This window comes from Camelus bactrianus, chromosome 6 (genome assembly GCF_048773025.1).
Source record: "Camelus bactrianus isolate YW-2024 breed Bactrian camel chromosome 6, ASM4877302v1, whole genome shotgun sequence".
In the NCBI taxonomy this organism is placed as follows: Eukaryota; Metazoa; Chordata; class Mammalia; order Artiodactyla; family Camelidae; genus Camelus; species Camelus bactrianus.
This window is the reverse complement of record NC_133544.1, coordinates 70,594,133-70,610,360: the sequence shown is the minus strand read 5'-3', so window position 1 is coordinate 70,610,360 and position 16,228 is coordinate 70,594,133. Positions and strand designations below refer to the sequence as shown.

The 16,228-nt window shown below is 42.1% G+C and overlaps 1 protein-coding gene across 7 annotated transcripts in view; it reads left to right on the top strand.

The window, feature by feature from the left end:
* RASGRP1 (RAS guanyl releasing protein 1) overlaps positions 1-16,228 on the top strand; it is a 439,223-nt gene that overhangs the window by 397,424 nt on the left and 25,571 nt on the right. For 6 of the 7 annotated variants that reach the window (XM_074365886.1, XM_074365885.1, XM_074365884.1 and 3 more), the window contains 4 exons: positions 4,461-4,570; positions 12,664-12,722; positions 13,662-13,793; positions 15,720-15,873. In XM_074365886.1, the coding sequence (XP_074221987.1) occupies positions 4,461-4,570; positions 12,664-12,722; positions 13,662-13,793; positions 15,720-15,873 (455 nt within the window). The remainder of the gene's footprint in view (positions 1-4,460; positions 4,571-12,663; positions 12,723-13,661; positions 13,794-15,719; positions 15,874-16,228) is intronic. The other variant, XM_074365890.1, reaches the window with a different exon arrangement.

Genomic DNA, 16,228 nt, shown 5'->3' with positions numbered 1-16,228 from the left:
GGATACTTCTATTGTTGGGTAGTCTTAATGGTTAGAATTTTCTACTATCTGTTGTGCCCAGTTCTCTTTCCTATAACTTCTTCTATTCATCTTCTCTGGTTCTGCCACTTCTGGCCCTGCAGAACAAGTCTAAACCTTCTCCCAATAATAACACTACAAATATTTGAAGGTAACTTCAGTATTTCTCCTGAGCCTTCTCCACGGGAAACCTATTTGTTCCTTGAATCTTTCCATATGTGACTTGGTTTTGATCTCGCCCAGGACACTTCTAAGCCCCTTTCTGTAGTATATGAGCTTCTACGGAAAGATGCTAGCCAGCCACAGGGAAGATAGCAAGTCTTAGGTTCCGTCCACACTCAGTAAGTCTGACTGCATCCATAGCTCCTATGAACATTCCAGTGCATACCCTGCAAATGTATTTCAGTTTCTCCTCCTTTTTACCGTAGTGTACAGGAACACGAACAGTATGCAAGGAAAAGTGTGTTATAAAAACTGTATTGTCAGTGCTTAATTGAAAAGTTACACTCCCCTAATTGTGGTAGATTTGATTGCATTATTGCTCCCCAACTGCCGGTTTTTACCTTCTGTGCGTCAGTGAACTTTTCCAGTTGACTCTGAGGGTCCTGCTCTTTGATTTGAGATTCAGCAGTGACTGTCTTTGGCCGACAGAATAAAGCAGAAGTGACAGCCTGCAAGCTCCAAGCCTAGGACTAAAGGGCCTTGGATACTCACAGTTGTGCTACAGGGCCCTGCCATCACCACGAGAAGAACATTCCCCCAGCTGGCCCACTGGTCCAGGAAAGCGAGGTGGGGTGGCATGTAGACTAGAATCCCCACCAAAGCCCAGCCAGTGTCAGCCAACCCCCAGCCAACTCACAGACACTTGAGGGGAAAAAATTTACTGTTTTCAGTCATTGAATTTGGGGGTGGTTGGTTATGCAGAATTTTGGTGGCAAGAGATAAATATTCCAGAAATTATGTAGGTCAGAAAACATAGAGATAGCAGGAGTAACCCTACTTCACCAGTGTATAAGCTTGGAATAATGAAAGATTTACAGAACTACAACAGGCTGGATGAATACTTCATAAAAATGATTTATCAAATTGTAATTTTCTTTCTTTTATAAACTGTGTCGGAGGAGAAAATAAGGATGTATATGATACATCATTAATGAAATAACTAATGAAAAAAGCAAACTCAATATCCAAAGATGCATGAAAAGTTAAGGGGTCCCCTGTTTGGTATAGTTCACTCAATTACTCATCTGGTGTTTAATGAGTAAGTATCATGTATGAACACTGTTCTAGACCCTGGAGATATGGTTGTGGGAAAAACAGACAAGGTCAGGTCTCATGAAGCTTATATTCTAGTGGAGACTCAGAAAATAAAAATTAAACAAACAAAAAAAGATAACTTTATATCATTGATAAGTGCTGTGAAGAAACTCAGGCAGGGTCATGGCCACCTTAGGTAGTTTAAGGAAGATCTTTCTGAGGATGTGACATTGAAACTAGACTAAATGACATGAATGGGCCAAGGGAAGGAAGACCACATTGAAGGAAATAACAACTGCAAAGGCCAGGAGGTAGGAATGAGCTTGGAGGGTTTGAGGTATAAATAGAGGTGTCGAGAGGAGTCACATGGTATGAGATGATGTGGGAGATATTAAAAGGGGCCAGAACATGTAGAACTCTGTTGGCCATGGTGAGGAACTGGTGTTTTATTTCAAGGGTAATGGAATACATTACAGTTTATTAAACACATGACCTAATTTATGGGTTTTAGGAGCTCACTCTTGGCTGCTGTATAGAGAATGGATTATGGGTAGGTGGGCAAGAGTGAAAGCAAGAAGGTCAGTTAGGTCTTCGTGGTCATGGCTACCACCAGTATGATGGCAGGGATGGGGGAAATGGAGAGGTTTGAGATATGTTTTGAAAGTAGAATCAAGATTTGCTCATGGATTGGGTGGGAGAAAGAGTGAGAAATGGAGGATGACTCCTAGGTTTTATGTTTGGATAACTGAGAGGGTTATTCATGGAACCTTTTCCTGAGATGAGGAAGAATGGCGGAGAAATGAATTGGCAGGAGGGAGAAGTCAAGAGTTTCGTTTGGATGAGTTAAGTTTGAAATTAGACATCTTTGTGGATTTACCAAAAAGGATGTTGGACATATGAATTCAGTACTCAGGGCTAAAGATGTATGTTGGGCAGTCGTGCACATGTCGATGGTATTTTAGCCAAAGGACTAGATGAGTTCACCTACCTAGAAAAAAGAAGTTAATTTTTTTTTAATTTAAAACCTAAGAAGTTTTAAATTTTAAAAATTGTTAGAAAAAAGAAGTGGGAGGCTAAGCCATAGAGCACAGTGACATTTAAAAGCTTAGCAAAGGAAGAGGAGACAGAAGAAGAGACTGAGAAGGAAGCTGAGAGAGCGTGATGTCGTGGAACATGCCAAGAGAAGAGCGTGTTCCAAGAGAGGGAGTTGTCAACTTGGGTTGGGTTGGGTTGGGCTGGATGCAACTTGAGTCTCTAAGATGAGGACAGAGGAATAAAACGCTTGGATTTTGCAATGCAGACCTGGTTGGTGACCTTGAAAATAACACATTTAGGGAATAATAGAGGTAGAAGTCAAATGGAATGATTAGAAATGAATGGGCGGTGAGGAATTGATGACAGTGAGGTTTTGCTAAAAAGGGGAACAGAATGGAGAGGTTGCTAAAGAGGATGAGAGTTGAGGGTTTTGTTTTATTTCATTTGGTTTTGGTAGGAGATTCTGGGACATGTTTGAATTCAAATGGCAGTAAACCAAAAGAGAGAGAGAGAGAAGTTGATATTGGTGGAGAGAAAGTAGACAAAGACAGTGCCAATGTCCTTAAGAAAAAAAGGAGACCCAAAGCTCAGTGAAAGTGTTGGCCTCTGAAGTGCCTTCTCTGGTAACAGAGGAAGGTAGGCAGTAAGAGTAATAGAATGCGGGTACATTGGTGGGTTTGGTGATGGGAAGTTAAGTGATCCTGTCAGTTCGCTTATATTTTCTCAATGAACTATGACTTTAGGTATCATTTGAGAATGAGCCAGGACTTCTGAATCCCAAGCCTGAATGCACTATGTCCTTCATTTACCATGTGGTACACTTGGAAAGAATGAAAATGACAACCCCTTTTGTATAATGTATTTTGAAGAGCTGTCAAATGAAAAACAACACATTTGTATTCTTTCATTTGATATTTTCTCCCGAATCATGCACGTTCCCAGCAGGGAACAGAAGTCACATGGTTTGTTGAAATGATGACATTTTAATGACAGGGAACTACTTACAGGGAGTGGGATTGAGAAATACTGCACCCAGAGACTATCAACAGCCAGAAGTCATAACCACCCTTAGGACCAAAGAGTCAAGGCAGTTTAATAGTACTAGATCACCAGTGAGAGCTGGTGCCCTGAAAGAGGGGCCAATCGGAATGATCATTCATCCAAGAGACCTGTAGCTACTATCAGGGAAGTGGTGCTAACGCAGAGAGGGAAGGAGGAAGAACTATCCTGACTTCTCTCTTCTCCCATCTCTTGCTGATGCTTCCCGATGGCTGAACCGGGAAGCTGGCTGGTAAGGGAGCCTGGCGATGCCGTCCACGGTGAAGGACAGAGAATAGATCTGGCAGCAAATAAGCAGCACAGCCTCTAGCACTTTATGTCATAAATGTTGAAAAGATTTTGAGAACCACTCCAGGGGGAATCTTCATACCCAATGCCAGTGTATGAAATGCATCTTGTTGTTTGGTACCAGCAAGATTTGGAAAACCCAACTAAGGCACTAACCATGCTCTTTGATACAGATCATCACGGATGCTTGTAACTCACCCATACTCTCCAAAAGGCATGTTTACCCACAGCCTTCCTCCTTTATTTCCATCCAGAGGCACATTGCCCGTTAAACTAGGGAAGCTTACATTTCAGGGCTCTTCACTTGCACGAGCCCCTCCAAGGCCATGGCACAGCCCTAGAAGTGTATTCGTATGGTCATATGGTGAAATTTGCAAAACTAAGGTGTTTTAACTGTCCTCTATTAAGACTATAACTTTTTTCACTCTGACCCTAGAAGGGACTTCCTTCTCCCCCCATTTCATGCCCTTTAGGCACCACAGACTGGATCTGCTTCTGCTTTTGACAGAGACTCACATGTACCCATGCAAATTTTATCCTTTTCCCAAGATGCTACCACCTTTCTAGGGGGATGGTTAATGAGCATCAAAATGGACATTTGGGGAAGGGGAGAATGCAGCAGGATGAGAAAAGCGAAGGATGGAAGGATGTGTGGTGCTAAAGCCTGTGGAGGGAGGGCACTGTGCCTGCAGAACCCACACCCCGCCTTCCACCCTTGCTCGAGTGATGGGGGGTTGGCAGGTGTCCCACTGGGTAGCTAATTCCTCTTGGGGCCTTGCTCAGATGCTGCTCTTTGTTTTCAGATGCAGATGGAAACCTGTGTCGAAGCAACCAATTGTTGCAAGTCATGCTGACCATGCACCGAATTCTCATTTCCTCTGCTGACCTGCTCCAAAAAGTTATCACCCTATATCCTTTGGCACAGTGACTGGCAATCCCAAAATGGGATTCCTTCAAAAGTATCTTGAAAATTGAAGTATGCTTTCATTTTGATTGGTTTGGCATAACTGTGAGTGGTTAATGGGTCCATGTGTCCTTTCAGGAAATTGTGTGTGTGTGTGTGTGTTCACGTATATATGTGTATCTTTTGTTGGGTGGGGCAGTATTGTCGATGCTGATTGCTCTGGGAAGAAGTAAAAGGAATCAACATGCAGACACAGTCTTCTTGGTAGCTCTTGCTTGTGAGAAATATTTTTCCTGTAAATTAATCAAAATTGATATTCAAATTGACAAATTGAATTGCAAATTGTGCAAGTGACAAGAGTGCAGGCATGACTCAAGTGATAAAGTGCATTCTGGCTTTCCTGTCCAATTCTTCAACCTGCCCCAGGTTCTGAAGAGAGCTTCCCGATGCCAGAGTATCTGGAGAGGCTGCTGGTGCCTTTTTGCTCCAGGCAGAGGCCCTGGCTAAGTACAAAGTACACCCTGCTGGATACTAACCTCCTTACGTGGTGTGAATTGAGTTGAGTAGAGAAAATGGCTGCCTTCTCCCCCGCTCACCGATGACTGATGACACTGGAAGCTGGAGGTGGGGTGAGACTGTTTAGCACCTTGAAGCCCAGGTCCCTGGCACTGAGTCACGCTTTTATTGCTGTTCTAATCCTTTACCACTCAGTCCCCGGCCCTCTGTTTTCATCTAATGGCACACAAAAAAATAGAAGCCATCAGGACTGAATCTCATCTCTAAACCTACTGGTAAATCTCAACCTGTCATCTCAGAGGAGGTATTTCCAGTGGCATCCCAAGGGTGCAGACATGGGAGGGGTCCACATAATAAGAGGTGCAGAGAATAAGTGGGTGTCTGGTCTGCAGAGAATTTTAAAACGTTAATAAAAAACAGACTCCAAGTTGGTCTACTTTTTATTAACTCCACGTACCAGCAATGTTAAACATCAGAGATTAAATACTCCTCACTGAAAAGACTCGTTGCTCTAAGGACCGAATTGTACCTGGGGTGCCACGAATGCCTGCCCCCACCTCGCACGGTGGAACCCGAGCCCTCTTCCTCCCGTCCTGCCTCCCGCTCTCACAGTCTTTCTCTGTTGCTTATCTCCCATCTCCTGTCCTTTTAAACCCCACCTCTTCATTGGCACCTGCCTCTCAGCCTAAAACACATTTAAGTGTCCCTAACCTAAAAGTAAACTCTCAACCCTGCCTCCCCTGCATTCCATTGTTAGGGTTAGAAATGTGATGCGCAAACTTCTAAAAATAGTCCGCACTTGCTATCTCCTCATCTCTCAACTCCCACTCACTCCTTAACTCTACTGTGGCCTCTACCTCTGTACTCAGACTTTCCTCTGATGTCACCAGTGACCTCCAAGTTGCCAACCCCAAAGGCTTTTTTTCCATCCTTGTTTACAGCAACCTCCCTGTAGAAGCATTGCTGACGGCCCATGCCTCCCCAGACTCCCCCCAGGGCTCCCTTCTCCAGGGCTGTCCCCTCTCCAGCTGTCCGTCCAGCCTCTTGGACTAGCTCTCAGAGATGGGGTAACACCCTGGTTTTCTTCTCCCTTTACTCTCCCTGTGTTATTTCTCACCAGGATTTCTACCACCATTCCTCTGTGTTGATGACTTTCAAGTCTATATTTCTCTAACCCAAATCATTTTTAAAAAACTGGACTACTTTGTCCTGCAGAAACTTCAGTCTTACTAAGCTCAAAACTTAACTCATTAACTCACCACCTCAACTACTGCTGCTACATCAGTTCTGCTCTGACACCTGTATTTTCATGATCAGTTTCAGGTAACGATATTGTTACCCATCTGATTGCCTAAAGCAGCAACATCAGAAGCACCCTCCACTCCTCCTGCCTTTCATCTCCTGCAGAGTCCGTCACCCAGTCTCAGGGTTTCTTCTTAAGAAATGCTGCTTATCTGTTCTCTTCTGTCCTCTCGCATGCTTCTACCCTCATCTGGGCCCTCAAGGTCTCTCTCCTCGGCCCCTGTCCCATACTGGGCTCCTCATCTGCACAGCCACCCACCTCCCTCATCATCCACCTCTGAAGTTACTTTCCTGAGAAGCAGACCAGGTAGGCTGTTGCTTCAGGGCCTCTGCAAGTAGAGAAGTGGTGCCAGACTCCTCACTTGCCAGGAAACGGCCCTCCACAGTCCCACCCCACTGCCCCTCCGGCTCCATCCTCTGCTCTCTCGGAAGCCCCATCCGCACCACACGGCACTTCTCAACACACCAGACTGGAATGGGCCCTTTTACTCGTTAGTTACATAAGCTCACATGCTTTCCTTTTGCTTCCTGCTTTTCCATTGTTAAAAGAGAGAGAAAAAAAAGAATTTAACAACATGCTTTGAAGAGTTCAGATGCCTAAAAAGTACAGGCAGAAGTGTCCCCGGACGTCATTGCCACAGCTCTGGCTCTGAGGAGAAGGAAAGATGTGGTGCCTGAAGCTTCCAGCAAACAATAACAATTACCCCGGGTCAGCCGACGCCTGAGCCTCGTATTACTGGCCTGCAGGTGCTGCCCTTTGCTTCATCTCGAGTGAGAGAGCAGGTCCCTGCCTCCCTTGGGGCCACTCCAGCTGTGGCAGAGGGGATCGGTGACCCTGGAGGCTCTGCCCTTCTGCGTGGCGTCCCACCTGCCCCATGGGCTCGGGGCTGGCGTGCAGACCGCCCCGCTGGGGTTACACAGCTTGCTCTGCACGCAGGAGCCGGGCTGCACATGTGAAGAGAGGGGTAAGGAGCAACCGGGAGGAAGATCAGCTCCACAGTAAAAGGCACCATGTTGATCTGAATGTCCACCCAATTTTTGAAGGGAAAAAAAATGGGTTTTTAGTGTCCCTTCCTCATTAAAAAGGGAGAAGATAAAAATGTCACCAACTAGATCAATAATAAAAATACAGACTCTTAAGACGTATTTACCTAGAATGTGTCTGTGCTTGAGTCTCTTTGCATTGAAGGGAGGGATTTCCTCAGCAATGTGGCATAAAAGAAGTGTAAATTCATCTCATTCTCTACCTTTTATGCCCAAAGCAAGGCAGGCATCAGGACCTTTACTTCATGAAGCCCGCCATTTGCTTGGGCTTATTTTTATATTGATTATGTTTGTCGATGTGTGTGTGGTTTTGTGTTCTTGTTTTGTTTGGTGCTCTCAGGAACAAATTTTATCAGCAGTAAATCCATCAAAAATGAAGTCTTTTAAATTAAAGTCTCTAGGAAAAGTACAAATTTCACAACCATAGTTTTTTTCTAGGGGTTTGTTTAACTTGCAGATCTTACCATTCTTTCTTTAAGTCTAGAATGTCCCACCCAGCATTTTTAAGGGACCTTGAAAAATGTTTCGTTAATTGGAATAATTCCAATTAATTAAATACATCCAATGGTTTTAAACTACAGTTATAGATTTTTATTATTTTTTCTTCCAGTTTTATTGAGATATAATTGACATAAAGCACTGTATACACTTAAGGTTTAAAGCATAATGATTTGATTTACATACATCATGAAGTGAGTATCTGTCATCTCATATAGATACAAACTAAAAAATAGAAAAAACTCTTCTTGTGATGACTCCTATTAGAATTTTCTCTTAGAATTTACTCTTAGCAATTTCCATATATAACACAGAGCAGTGTTAATTATATTTATCATGTTGTACAGTACATGCCTTGTACTTACTTATCTTGTAACTGGCAGTTTATACCTTTTGATCACCTTCCTCCAAGTCTCCCTCTCCCCACCCCCTGCCTCTGGTAACCACAAATCTGATCTCTTTTACTATGAGCTTGTTTTTTGAAGTATAATTGACCCACAACATTCTGTTAGTTCTGTTACATAATGATTTGATATTTCTATGCATTTCAAACTGATCACCATATTAAATCTAATTATGATATGTCACCATACAAAGATACTACCTAGTTATTGACTATATTCCCCACACTGTACATTTCATACCCACGCCTCACTTATTTTGCAAATTTGTACCTGTTAATCTCCCTCACCCATTTCTGTCCTCCCCATACCGTCCTCCCCTCTGGAAACACTTGTTCTCTGTACCTATAACTCTGTTGTTTGTTTTGTTTTTTTAAATTCCGCATGTAAGTGGAATCAGACAGTGCTTGTCTTTCTCTGCCTGACTTATTTCACTTAACATGATACCCTCTAGGTCTCATCTGTGTCATCGCAAATGGAAAGATTTCATTCTTTTTTATGGCTAAGTAACATGTCCTTTATTCATTCATCTGTTGATGGACACTTAGTTGTGCATATCTTGGCTATTGTAAATAACACTGCAGTGAACACAGGGCTGCATATCTTTTCTAATTAGTGTTTTTGATCTCTTCAGATAAATAGCCAGAAGTGGAATTGCTGGATCATATGATAGTTCGATTTTTAATTTTTTGAGGAAACTCCATACTGTTTTCCATTTCCACCAACAGGGCAGGAGGGTTCCCTTTTCTCCACATCCTCGCCAATGCTTGTTATTTTTTGTCTTTTTGATAATAGCCATTCTGACAGGTGTAAGATGTTGTCTCATTGTGGTTTTGATTTGCATTTTCCTGATGATTAGTGATGTTGAACATCTTTTCATGTGCCTGTTGGCCATCTATATGTTTTCCTTGGGAAAATATCTATTCAGCTCCTCTGCGTATTTTTAAACAGGTTGTTTATTTTTCTTATGTTGAGTTGAATGAGTTCTTTGGTTATTTGGGACCTGGGTAGGGACTGAAAGTACTTGGCAGGGCAGCAGCAATCTTACTACGTTTTATATAATAGGTACCATTGTGCAGGTTGCATTTAAATCTTACACTGTAGTGAAGGGATGATTTTTGTGATGCAGTAAAAATTGGATTACCTAGCTCTGTTCTTACCTGGTATCTAAAATAAATGTTTCATATTATTTCCACATTGAGGGAGAAAACTTTATCATTATCAGATATATCATTTGCAAATATCTTCTCCACTTAGTAGGTGGCCTTTTCATTTTGCTGATAGTTTTTTCACTGTGCAAAAAAACATTTTCATTTGATATAGTCCCATTTGTTTATTTTTGCTTTTGTTTCCCTTGCCCACGGAGACATATCCAAAAAAATGTTATGAAGATTGATGTCAGAGTGTGTTGCCTAAGTTTTCTTCTAGAAGTTTTATGGTTTCAGGACTTATATTTAAGTCCTTAATCAATTTTGAATTTATTTTTGTGCATGGTGTGAGAGCATAGTCCAATATGATTCTTTTGCATGCAGCTGTCCAGTTTCCCCAACACCATTTATAAAAAGAGGCTTTTTCCCACTGTATATTCTTGCCTCCTTTGTCATAGACTAACTGCCCATATAATTGTGGCTCCGTTTCTAGGCTGTCTATTCTGTTCCACTGATCTGTGTGTCTGGTTTTGCATCAACACCATACTGTTTTGATTACTGTAGCTTTGTAGTATAGTTTGAAATCAAGAAGCATGATTCCTCTAGCTTTGTTCTTCCTCAAGATTGTTTTGGCTGTTCAGGGTCTTTTGTGTGTCCATAGAAATGTTAGAATTATTTGTTCTTGTTCTGTGAAAAATGCCATTTTTTTTGATAGAGATTGCATTGATATGTAGATTTCCCTGGGTAATATGGTCATTTTAACAATATTCTTCCAATCCATAAATGTGGTATATATTTCCATCTCTGTGTTGTCTTCAGTTTTTTTCATCAGTGTCTTGAAGTTTTCTGAGTACAGGTCTTTCACCTCTGTTTATTCCTAGATATTTTTTTTATGTGATTGTAAATGAGATTGTTATCTTAATTTCCCTTTCTGATAGTTCATAGGTAGTATAAGAAATACAACAGATTTCTATATATTAATTTTGTACCCTGCATCTTTACTGAATTCACTGATGAACTCTAATAGTTTTTTGGTGGCATCTTTAGAATTTTCTATATGTAGTATCATGTCATCTGCAGACAGTGACAGTTTTACTTCTTCCTTTCAGATTTGGATTCCTTCCATTTCTTTTTGTTGTCTGATTGCTATGACTAGGACTTCCAATACTATGTTCAATAAAAGTGGCAAAAGTGGGCATCCTTGTCTTGTTACTGATCTTAAAGTGAAAGCTGAAAGCTTTTCCCTGTTGAGTAGATGTTAGCTGTGGGCTTATCATATATGGCATTTATTATGTTGAGGTATAGTTCCTCTGTACCCACTCTGTGGAAAGTATTATCATAAATGGATGTTCAATTTTTGTCAGATGCTTTTTTGCATCTATTGAGGTGATGACATGATCTTTATTCTTCAGTTTGTTAATGTCGTATATCAATCACATTGACTGATTTGTGTGAATTTGTTGTTGTTGTTGTTTTGGGGGGAGTAATTAGGTTTATTTATTTTACTTAATGGAGGTACGGGGGATTGAACCCAGGGATGCTGGACATGCGCTCTACCACTGAGCTGTGTCCTCCCACTCCTGATTTGTGGATATTGAACTATCCTTGCATCCCTTGGATAAATTCCACTTGATCATGGTGTATAAGTCTTTTAATGTATTATTGAATTTGGTTTGCTGATATTTTGTTGAGGATTTTTGCATATATGTTCATCATGTGTTCAGTGCTATTGGCCTTTAATTTCCTTTTTTGTGATATTATTTGTATGATTTTGGTATCAGGGTGATTCTGGCCTCATGGAATGAGTTAGAAAGCATTCCTTTCTGTGCAGTCTTTCAGGATAGTTTGAGAAGGATAGTTGTTCACTCTTTTCTAAATGTTTGGTAGAATTCACTTGTGAAATCATCTGATCCTGGACTTTTGTTTCTTGGGAGTTTTTTTAATTACTGATTCAGTTTCATTTTTGGTAATTAGTCTGTTCATATTTTCTATTTCTTCCTGGCTCAATCTTGAGCAGTTATAACTTTCTAAGAATTTTTACATCTCTTCTAGGTTGTCCATTTTATTGGCATATAACTGTTCATAGTAATCTCTTATTTGTATTTCTGTGGTGTCAGCTGTAAGTCCTTTTTCATTTCTGATTTTATTGATTTGGGCCCGCTCTCTTTTTATCTTTTCTTTTCTTTTCTTTTCTTTTCTTTTTTTTTTTTTTTTTTTTAATTTTGGGGGAGGTAATCAGGTTTGTTTGTTTGTTTGTTTAAATGGAGGTGCTGGGGATTGAACCCAGGACCTTGTGCATGCTGGGCATGTGCTCTGCTAATGAGCTGCATCCTCCCTCTCTCTTTTCTTTTTTGATTAGTCTGGCTAAAGGTTTATCAATGTTTGCTCTTAGTTTCATTGATCTTTTCTTTCTTTCTTTCTTTCTTTTTTTTGTCTCTTGTTTATTTCTGCTCTGATCTTTATGATTTTTCTTCTACTAACTTTGGGTTTTGTTTGTTCTTCTGTTTCTTGTTCCTTTAGGTGTAAGGTTAGGTTGTTTATTTGAGATTTTTCTGGTTTCCTGAGGTAGGCTTGTATTGCTGTGAACTTCCCTCTTAAACTGATTTTGCTGTGTCCCAGAGGTTGTGGAACATTGTGTTTTCATTTTCACTTGTTGTCCAGGGATCTTTTATTTCTTCCTTGATTTCTTTAGTGATCCTTTGGTTGTTTAGTAGCGTGTTGTTTAGTCTTCACATGTCTGGTTTCTTTGCAGTTTTTTTTCCTTACAGTTGATTTCCAGTCTTATAGCATTTGGGGGCAGAAAAGATGCTGGATATTTCAGTTGTCTTAAATTTACCGAGACTCATTTTGTGGCCTAGCCTGTGATCTATCCTGGAGGATGTTCCATTTGCACTTGCCATGCTGCTGACTTCCTACTTGTACTGCTGCAGGAGTTGCTGTGGCCCCCTTCTCTAAGCCATTTCAGCATGGGCTGCATAAAGTCACCATCTTCGCCCTTCCAAGTGATAACAGGCACACAGCTGCACACATCGAGTTGGTTTTATCCTATGGCCCAAGAGATAAGAAAAGAATTTCATTAAAAAAATTATTTTGGGGGCTAGGGAGGCAGTTCTCGCAGATACTTCCAAAGATGAGATGTTGTTTGGTTTCTGTCACAGAGGCTTCCATTTCCCTTAACCGCAGCCCTACATATAAGGATGCCTTGGCAAAGAATTCACCAGGGCTTTGCCTGAAGATCTGCTATTTTGTAAGGTAACGTTTCTGCATGCGTTTGGGACTTTGTGGAGTCTGGTGAAATGAAAAAGCAAGGGCTCTAGGTCTTTCCTCGTCTTCCTTGCCTTTCCCTTCCTGACCATCCGTATAATACCTCTGGGCAGACTGCAAAGGACAGTTGTCAATACTGGGAATTCCTCAACAGAGCAGTCAGTTTTTCTGGTGTGCCTGAGCTCAGTATTTTATACCAACGTTTTCATCACTTTTACAGCATTTTGATATCAAGTGACACAAGGAAGAGGTTACTTTGTTTTTATTCCTAAATACAAGAGTAGTGTAGCTCATATTTGAGCATTTTGAAAATAAAGAAAAGAATATAACTACAGTAATAATCACGCATATCCAACTACCTAGTTTTGTATATTTCCTTTGTCTTTTTCCAAGTTTTTTTAAACATAATAGAGATCAAAGTACATATAAAGTTCTGTATCCTATAGCTGTCACTTAGCTTTAAATCATAGGAATCTTCGCTAGTCAGTAAAAAAAAAAAAAACCTATGTCAACATCATTTTTTTGTGGCTTTCTACTATTTTAAGATATAATAAAGTGTAACTTACAGGTGCATGGTCCCATCTTTGGGCATTTGGTTTATCTGCAGTTATCTTATTTATAATTCTCTCTGAGACACCTAGTTGTGCCTAAACCGCTGTAATGGCTCCTGTGGTTATTTTACACCTTACCACAGCATGTAGTACGTGTGCGGGGCAGAGGATCGTCAGAGGGTGGTTTTCTTCTCTTCCCCCCACCCCCACCCCAGCTCCTTATGTTCTGTGTAGAGAATATACATTCTGTATTCCCGGGACTATAGAAGGACAAACCAGCCTGTCTTTTTCTGAATCCGCTTCATGGAAAGAACCCACCAAAATGTGAGTCCTTGGCTTCAGTTTTGGACTGTGTTTTTGAACTCGCACCTTGTAGGTATTGGATAACGGAATTCTGGATCATGTTTAAAATGGATGCCAGCTTGGCAAACACTATGGAGGAGTTCCAGGAACTGGTGAAAGCCAATGGCGAGGAGCTGCACTGCCGCCTGATCGACACAACTCAAATGTGAGTGTCAAGGTTCTGACTCCCCTTTCGAAACCCCCTCCCTCCTATAGAACAATCCAGGCCGCTCAGCGAGGCCCGCTTCCCGGTATGGCCGCTGCTCTCCCTACTCGAGAAGCCCCCAGACAGGCAGGTTCCAATCGCCTCCCCAAAGAGAAGAGCCTGACATTTACCAGCAGAGCAGAGCAAAGCCCCTGGTGGTAACTCTGTAGGGGACTAATATCCAAGAGCAGAAATTAATAATAAGCCCCAGTGAAAAGGAAATCAGGTAGCAAAATACTGACTAAAATGTATCCAGGTCACAAGAAACTGAAAGTGCAGTGAATAAATTCATGCTTCTTCAGCAGCTGATGCCTGGAGGCATCCTGAACTCACACATGGAGAAGGGACTGCTGGACAGTGGGTCGAGCAGGGGGTTTATAAAATACACAGACATCTGTGGGAGACACCTGGACTTACAGAGGTGAAAAGGATCTTAAGAATATTTCAGATTATTCCTTGGATTTCTTATTTATGAGACTGTCCCACTCTGGAAAAATGAACGCCTGTCCTCATTTGGGGGGAGGAGAGCATACTCACTGCGTGCTTAGGTCTTCACAAGGTGGCCGCTTTATTTTGGAATAATATACATCCCTAGGATATAGAATTCTAGGACTGAAACACATTCGAAAGATCATTTCATCCAACATCCTGCGAAACTGAGGCTTAGCACAGCTGGCTCGACTGGGGTCGCACAGCTAGTTAAGTGAATGGCAGAGCAGAAGCTGGACTCTGAGAGCCCACAGCGCCCTGTGTCATGCTGTGCAGAAATGATTTCCAAATCACGTTTCAGAATGCCAAATAAACCTATGTATCAGTTTGGACTCTCTGTACTACTTTGCTTAGAATTATAATAACTTGAAAGATAAAAGAACTTCTTGAACTAACAGTGTCTTCATTTTAAAAACACAGCACATAGGGCCCAGGGTGGTTCTCGAGTCCTGATCGCCTGTCCCAGCACGTCCCTAGCTGACTTCCTCTATTTTCCACGGTATATTCTTTAGGAATTAGTGGGATACGGCCTGACCAGGTATACTTGAGGAATAGTGAGTTAAGCTCTCCTTTTGCAATGCATCTCAGAGTCTGTTATGCTCATTGGGTGAGGGGGCAACAGAATTTGTGGCCTTTCCCAAACTCATTTGACCATAGAAGCCTTTTGTCAGAAGACAAGCTTCTCAGGAAGACCAGTTTGGGAAACACAGATCTGCAACCTGCTACCTTTCAAAGCGGCTGCTTCCCTTTGCTTCCTTAGGGAAGAAAATTGAAACTGACTAACAAATGCATGGATTGGTTACAAGAAAATGTGTGTGGGGCTAACTCTAGGGTTAACAAGGCTTCCTTGGTCATTTCGGTGACCGGGGACATTTGAGAAAAATGCCACAAGTCTGCCCAGAGTAACCACATGTTTCTACACGATTCCGCAGCACGACCTCTCTTCCGTGTGGCTCTCTGTGGTTCTGTAGCATGAATACTGCCCCACTACCTTGAGATTTCCCACCAGAGTCCCCGTCACTCTCATGAGATGAAGGAACACACAGGAAGCATGGGGGGAGCAGACATGCCAGGGCTAGACAGGGGTGCCAGGACCAAAGGCTAGGACACCGTGACCAACGCCTGACACTCAGTCCTTCCCACGGCCTTAAGGTGAACGCATTTTACCCAGTTCCTGTGGCATGTTCAAAGGGTTCAAGGAAAACCGCAAGGCTTCCTAGTTGCAGCCATGGGAAAACTGGTTTGGGGAAACTGTTAATGCATTGTTTCGGCCGAGGCAAGTTAGCTAATGATGCTTTGTTCACTCTTGTGGGAAATGTTAATGGATTTACTTGCATTAAAAAGCAATTTTGATTTATTCTTTTTCTGTCTTCTCCCTTTCACTTTTATCCACAAAAGCAATGCCCGCGACTGGTCCAGGAAACTGACTCAAAGGATAAAATCAAACACCAGCAAGAAACGGAAAGTCTCCCTGCTGTTTGACCATCTGGAACCAGAGGAGCTATCCGAGCACCTTACCTACCTGGAGTTCAAGTCCTTCCGGAGGATATCGGTATGGCCCCAGGGGGCTGGAGAGAAACTTCTGAAAATAAGCAGAGGAATTCAGCAGGCCAGTCACCCCCGAACCCTGGAGGCCCCCTCAGCGCTGGCAGGCTTTCCCCTCAGACTTTGTATAGTCGGGAAAATCCAGACACACTGAATTATTTGTTGCTCCTGCTCTGCTCCCCCAACCGTCTAAGCGCACCCTGCCTCGCTCACCCCTCACTCAGGTGACAAGAGCACACGTGATACCTTGTGCACACGAGTGTGCGCACACATTTTACCCATGATAGTCATTAGGCTTCCAGAATTCTAAAAGAATTTTCAAACTCCCTGCAAAATGGGGTTCAGTCCTGTAAGAGTTTGAG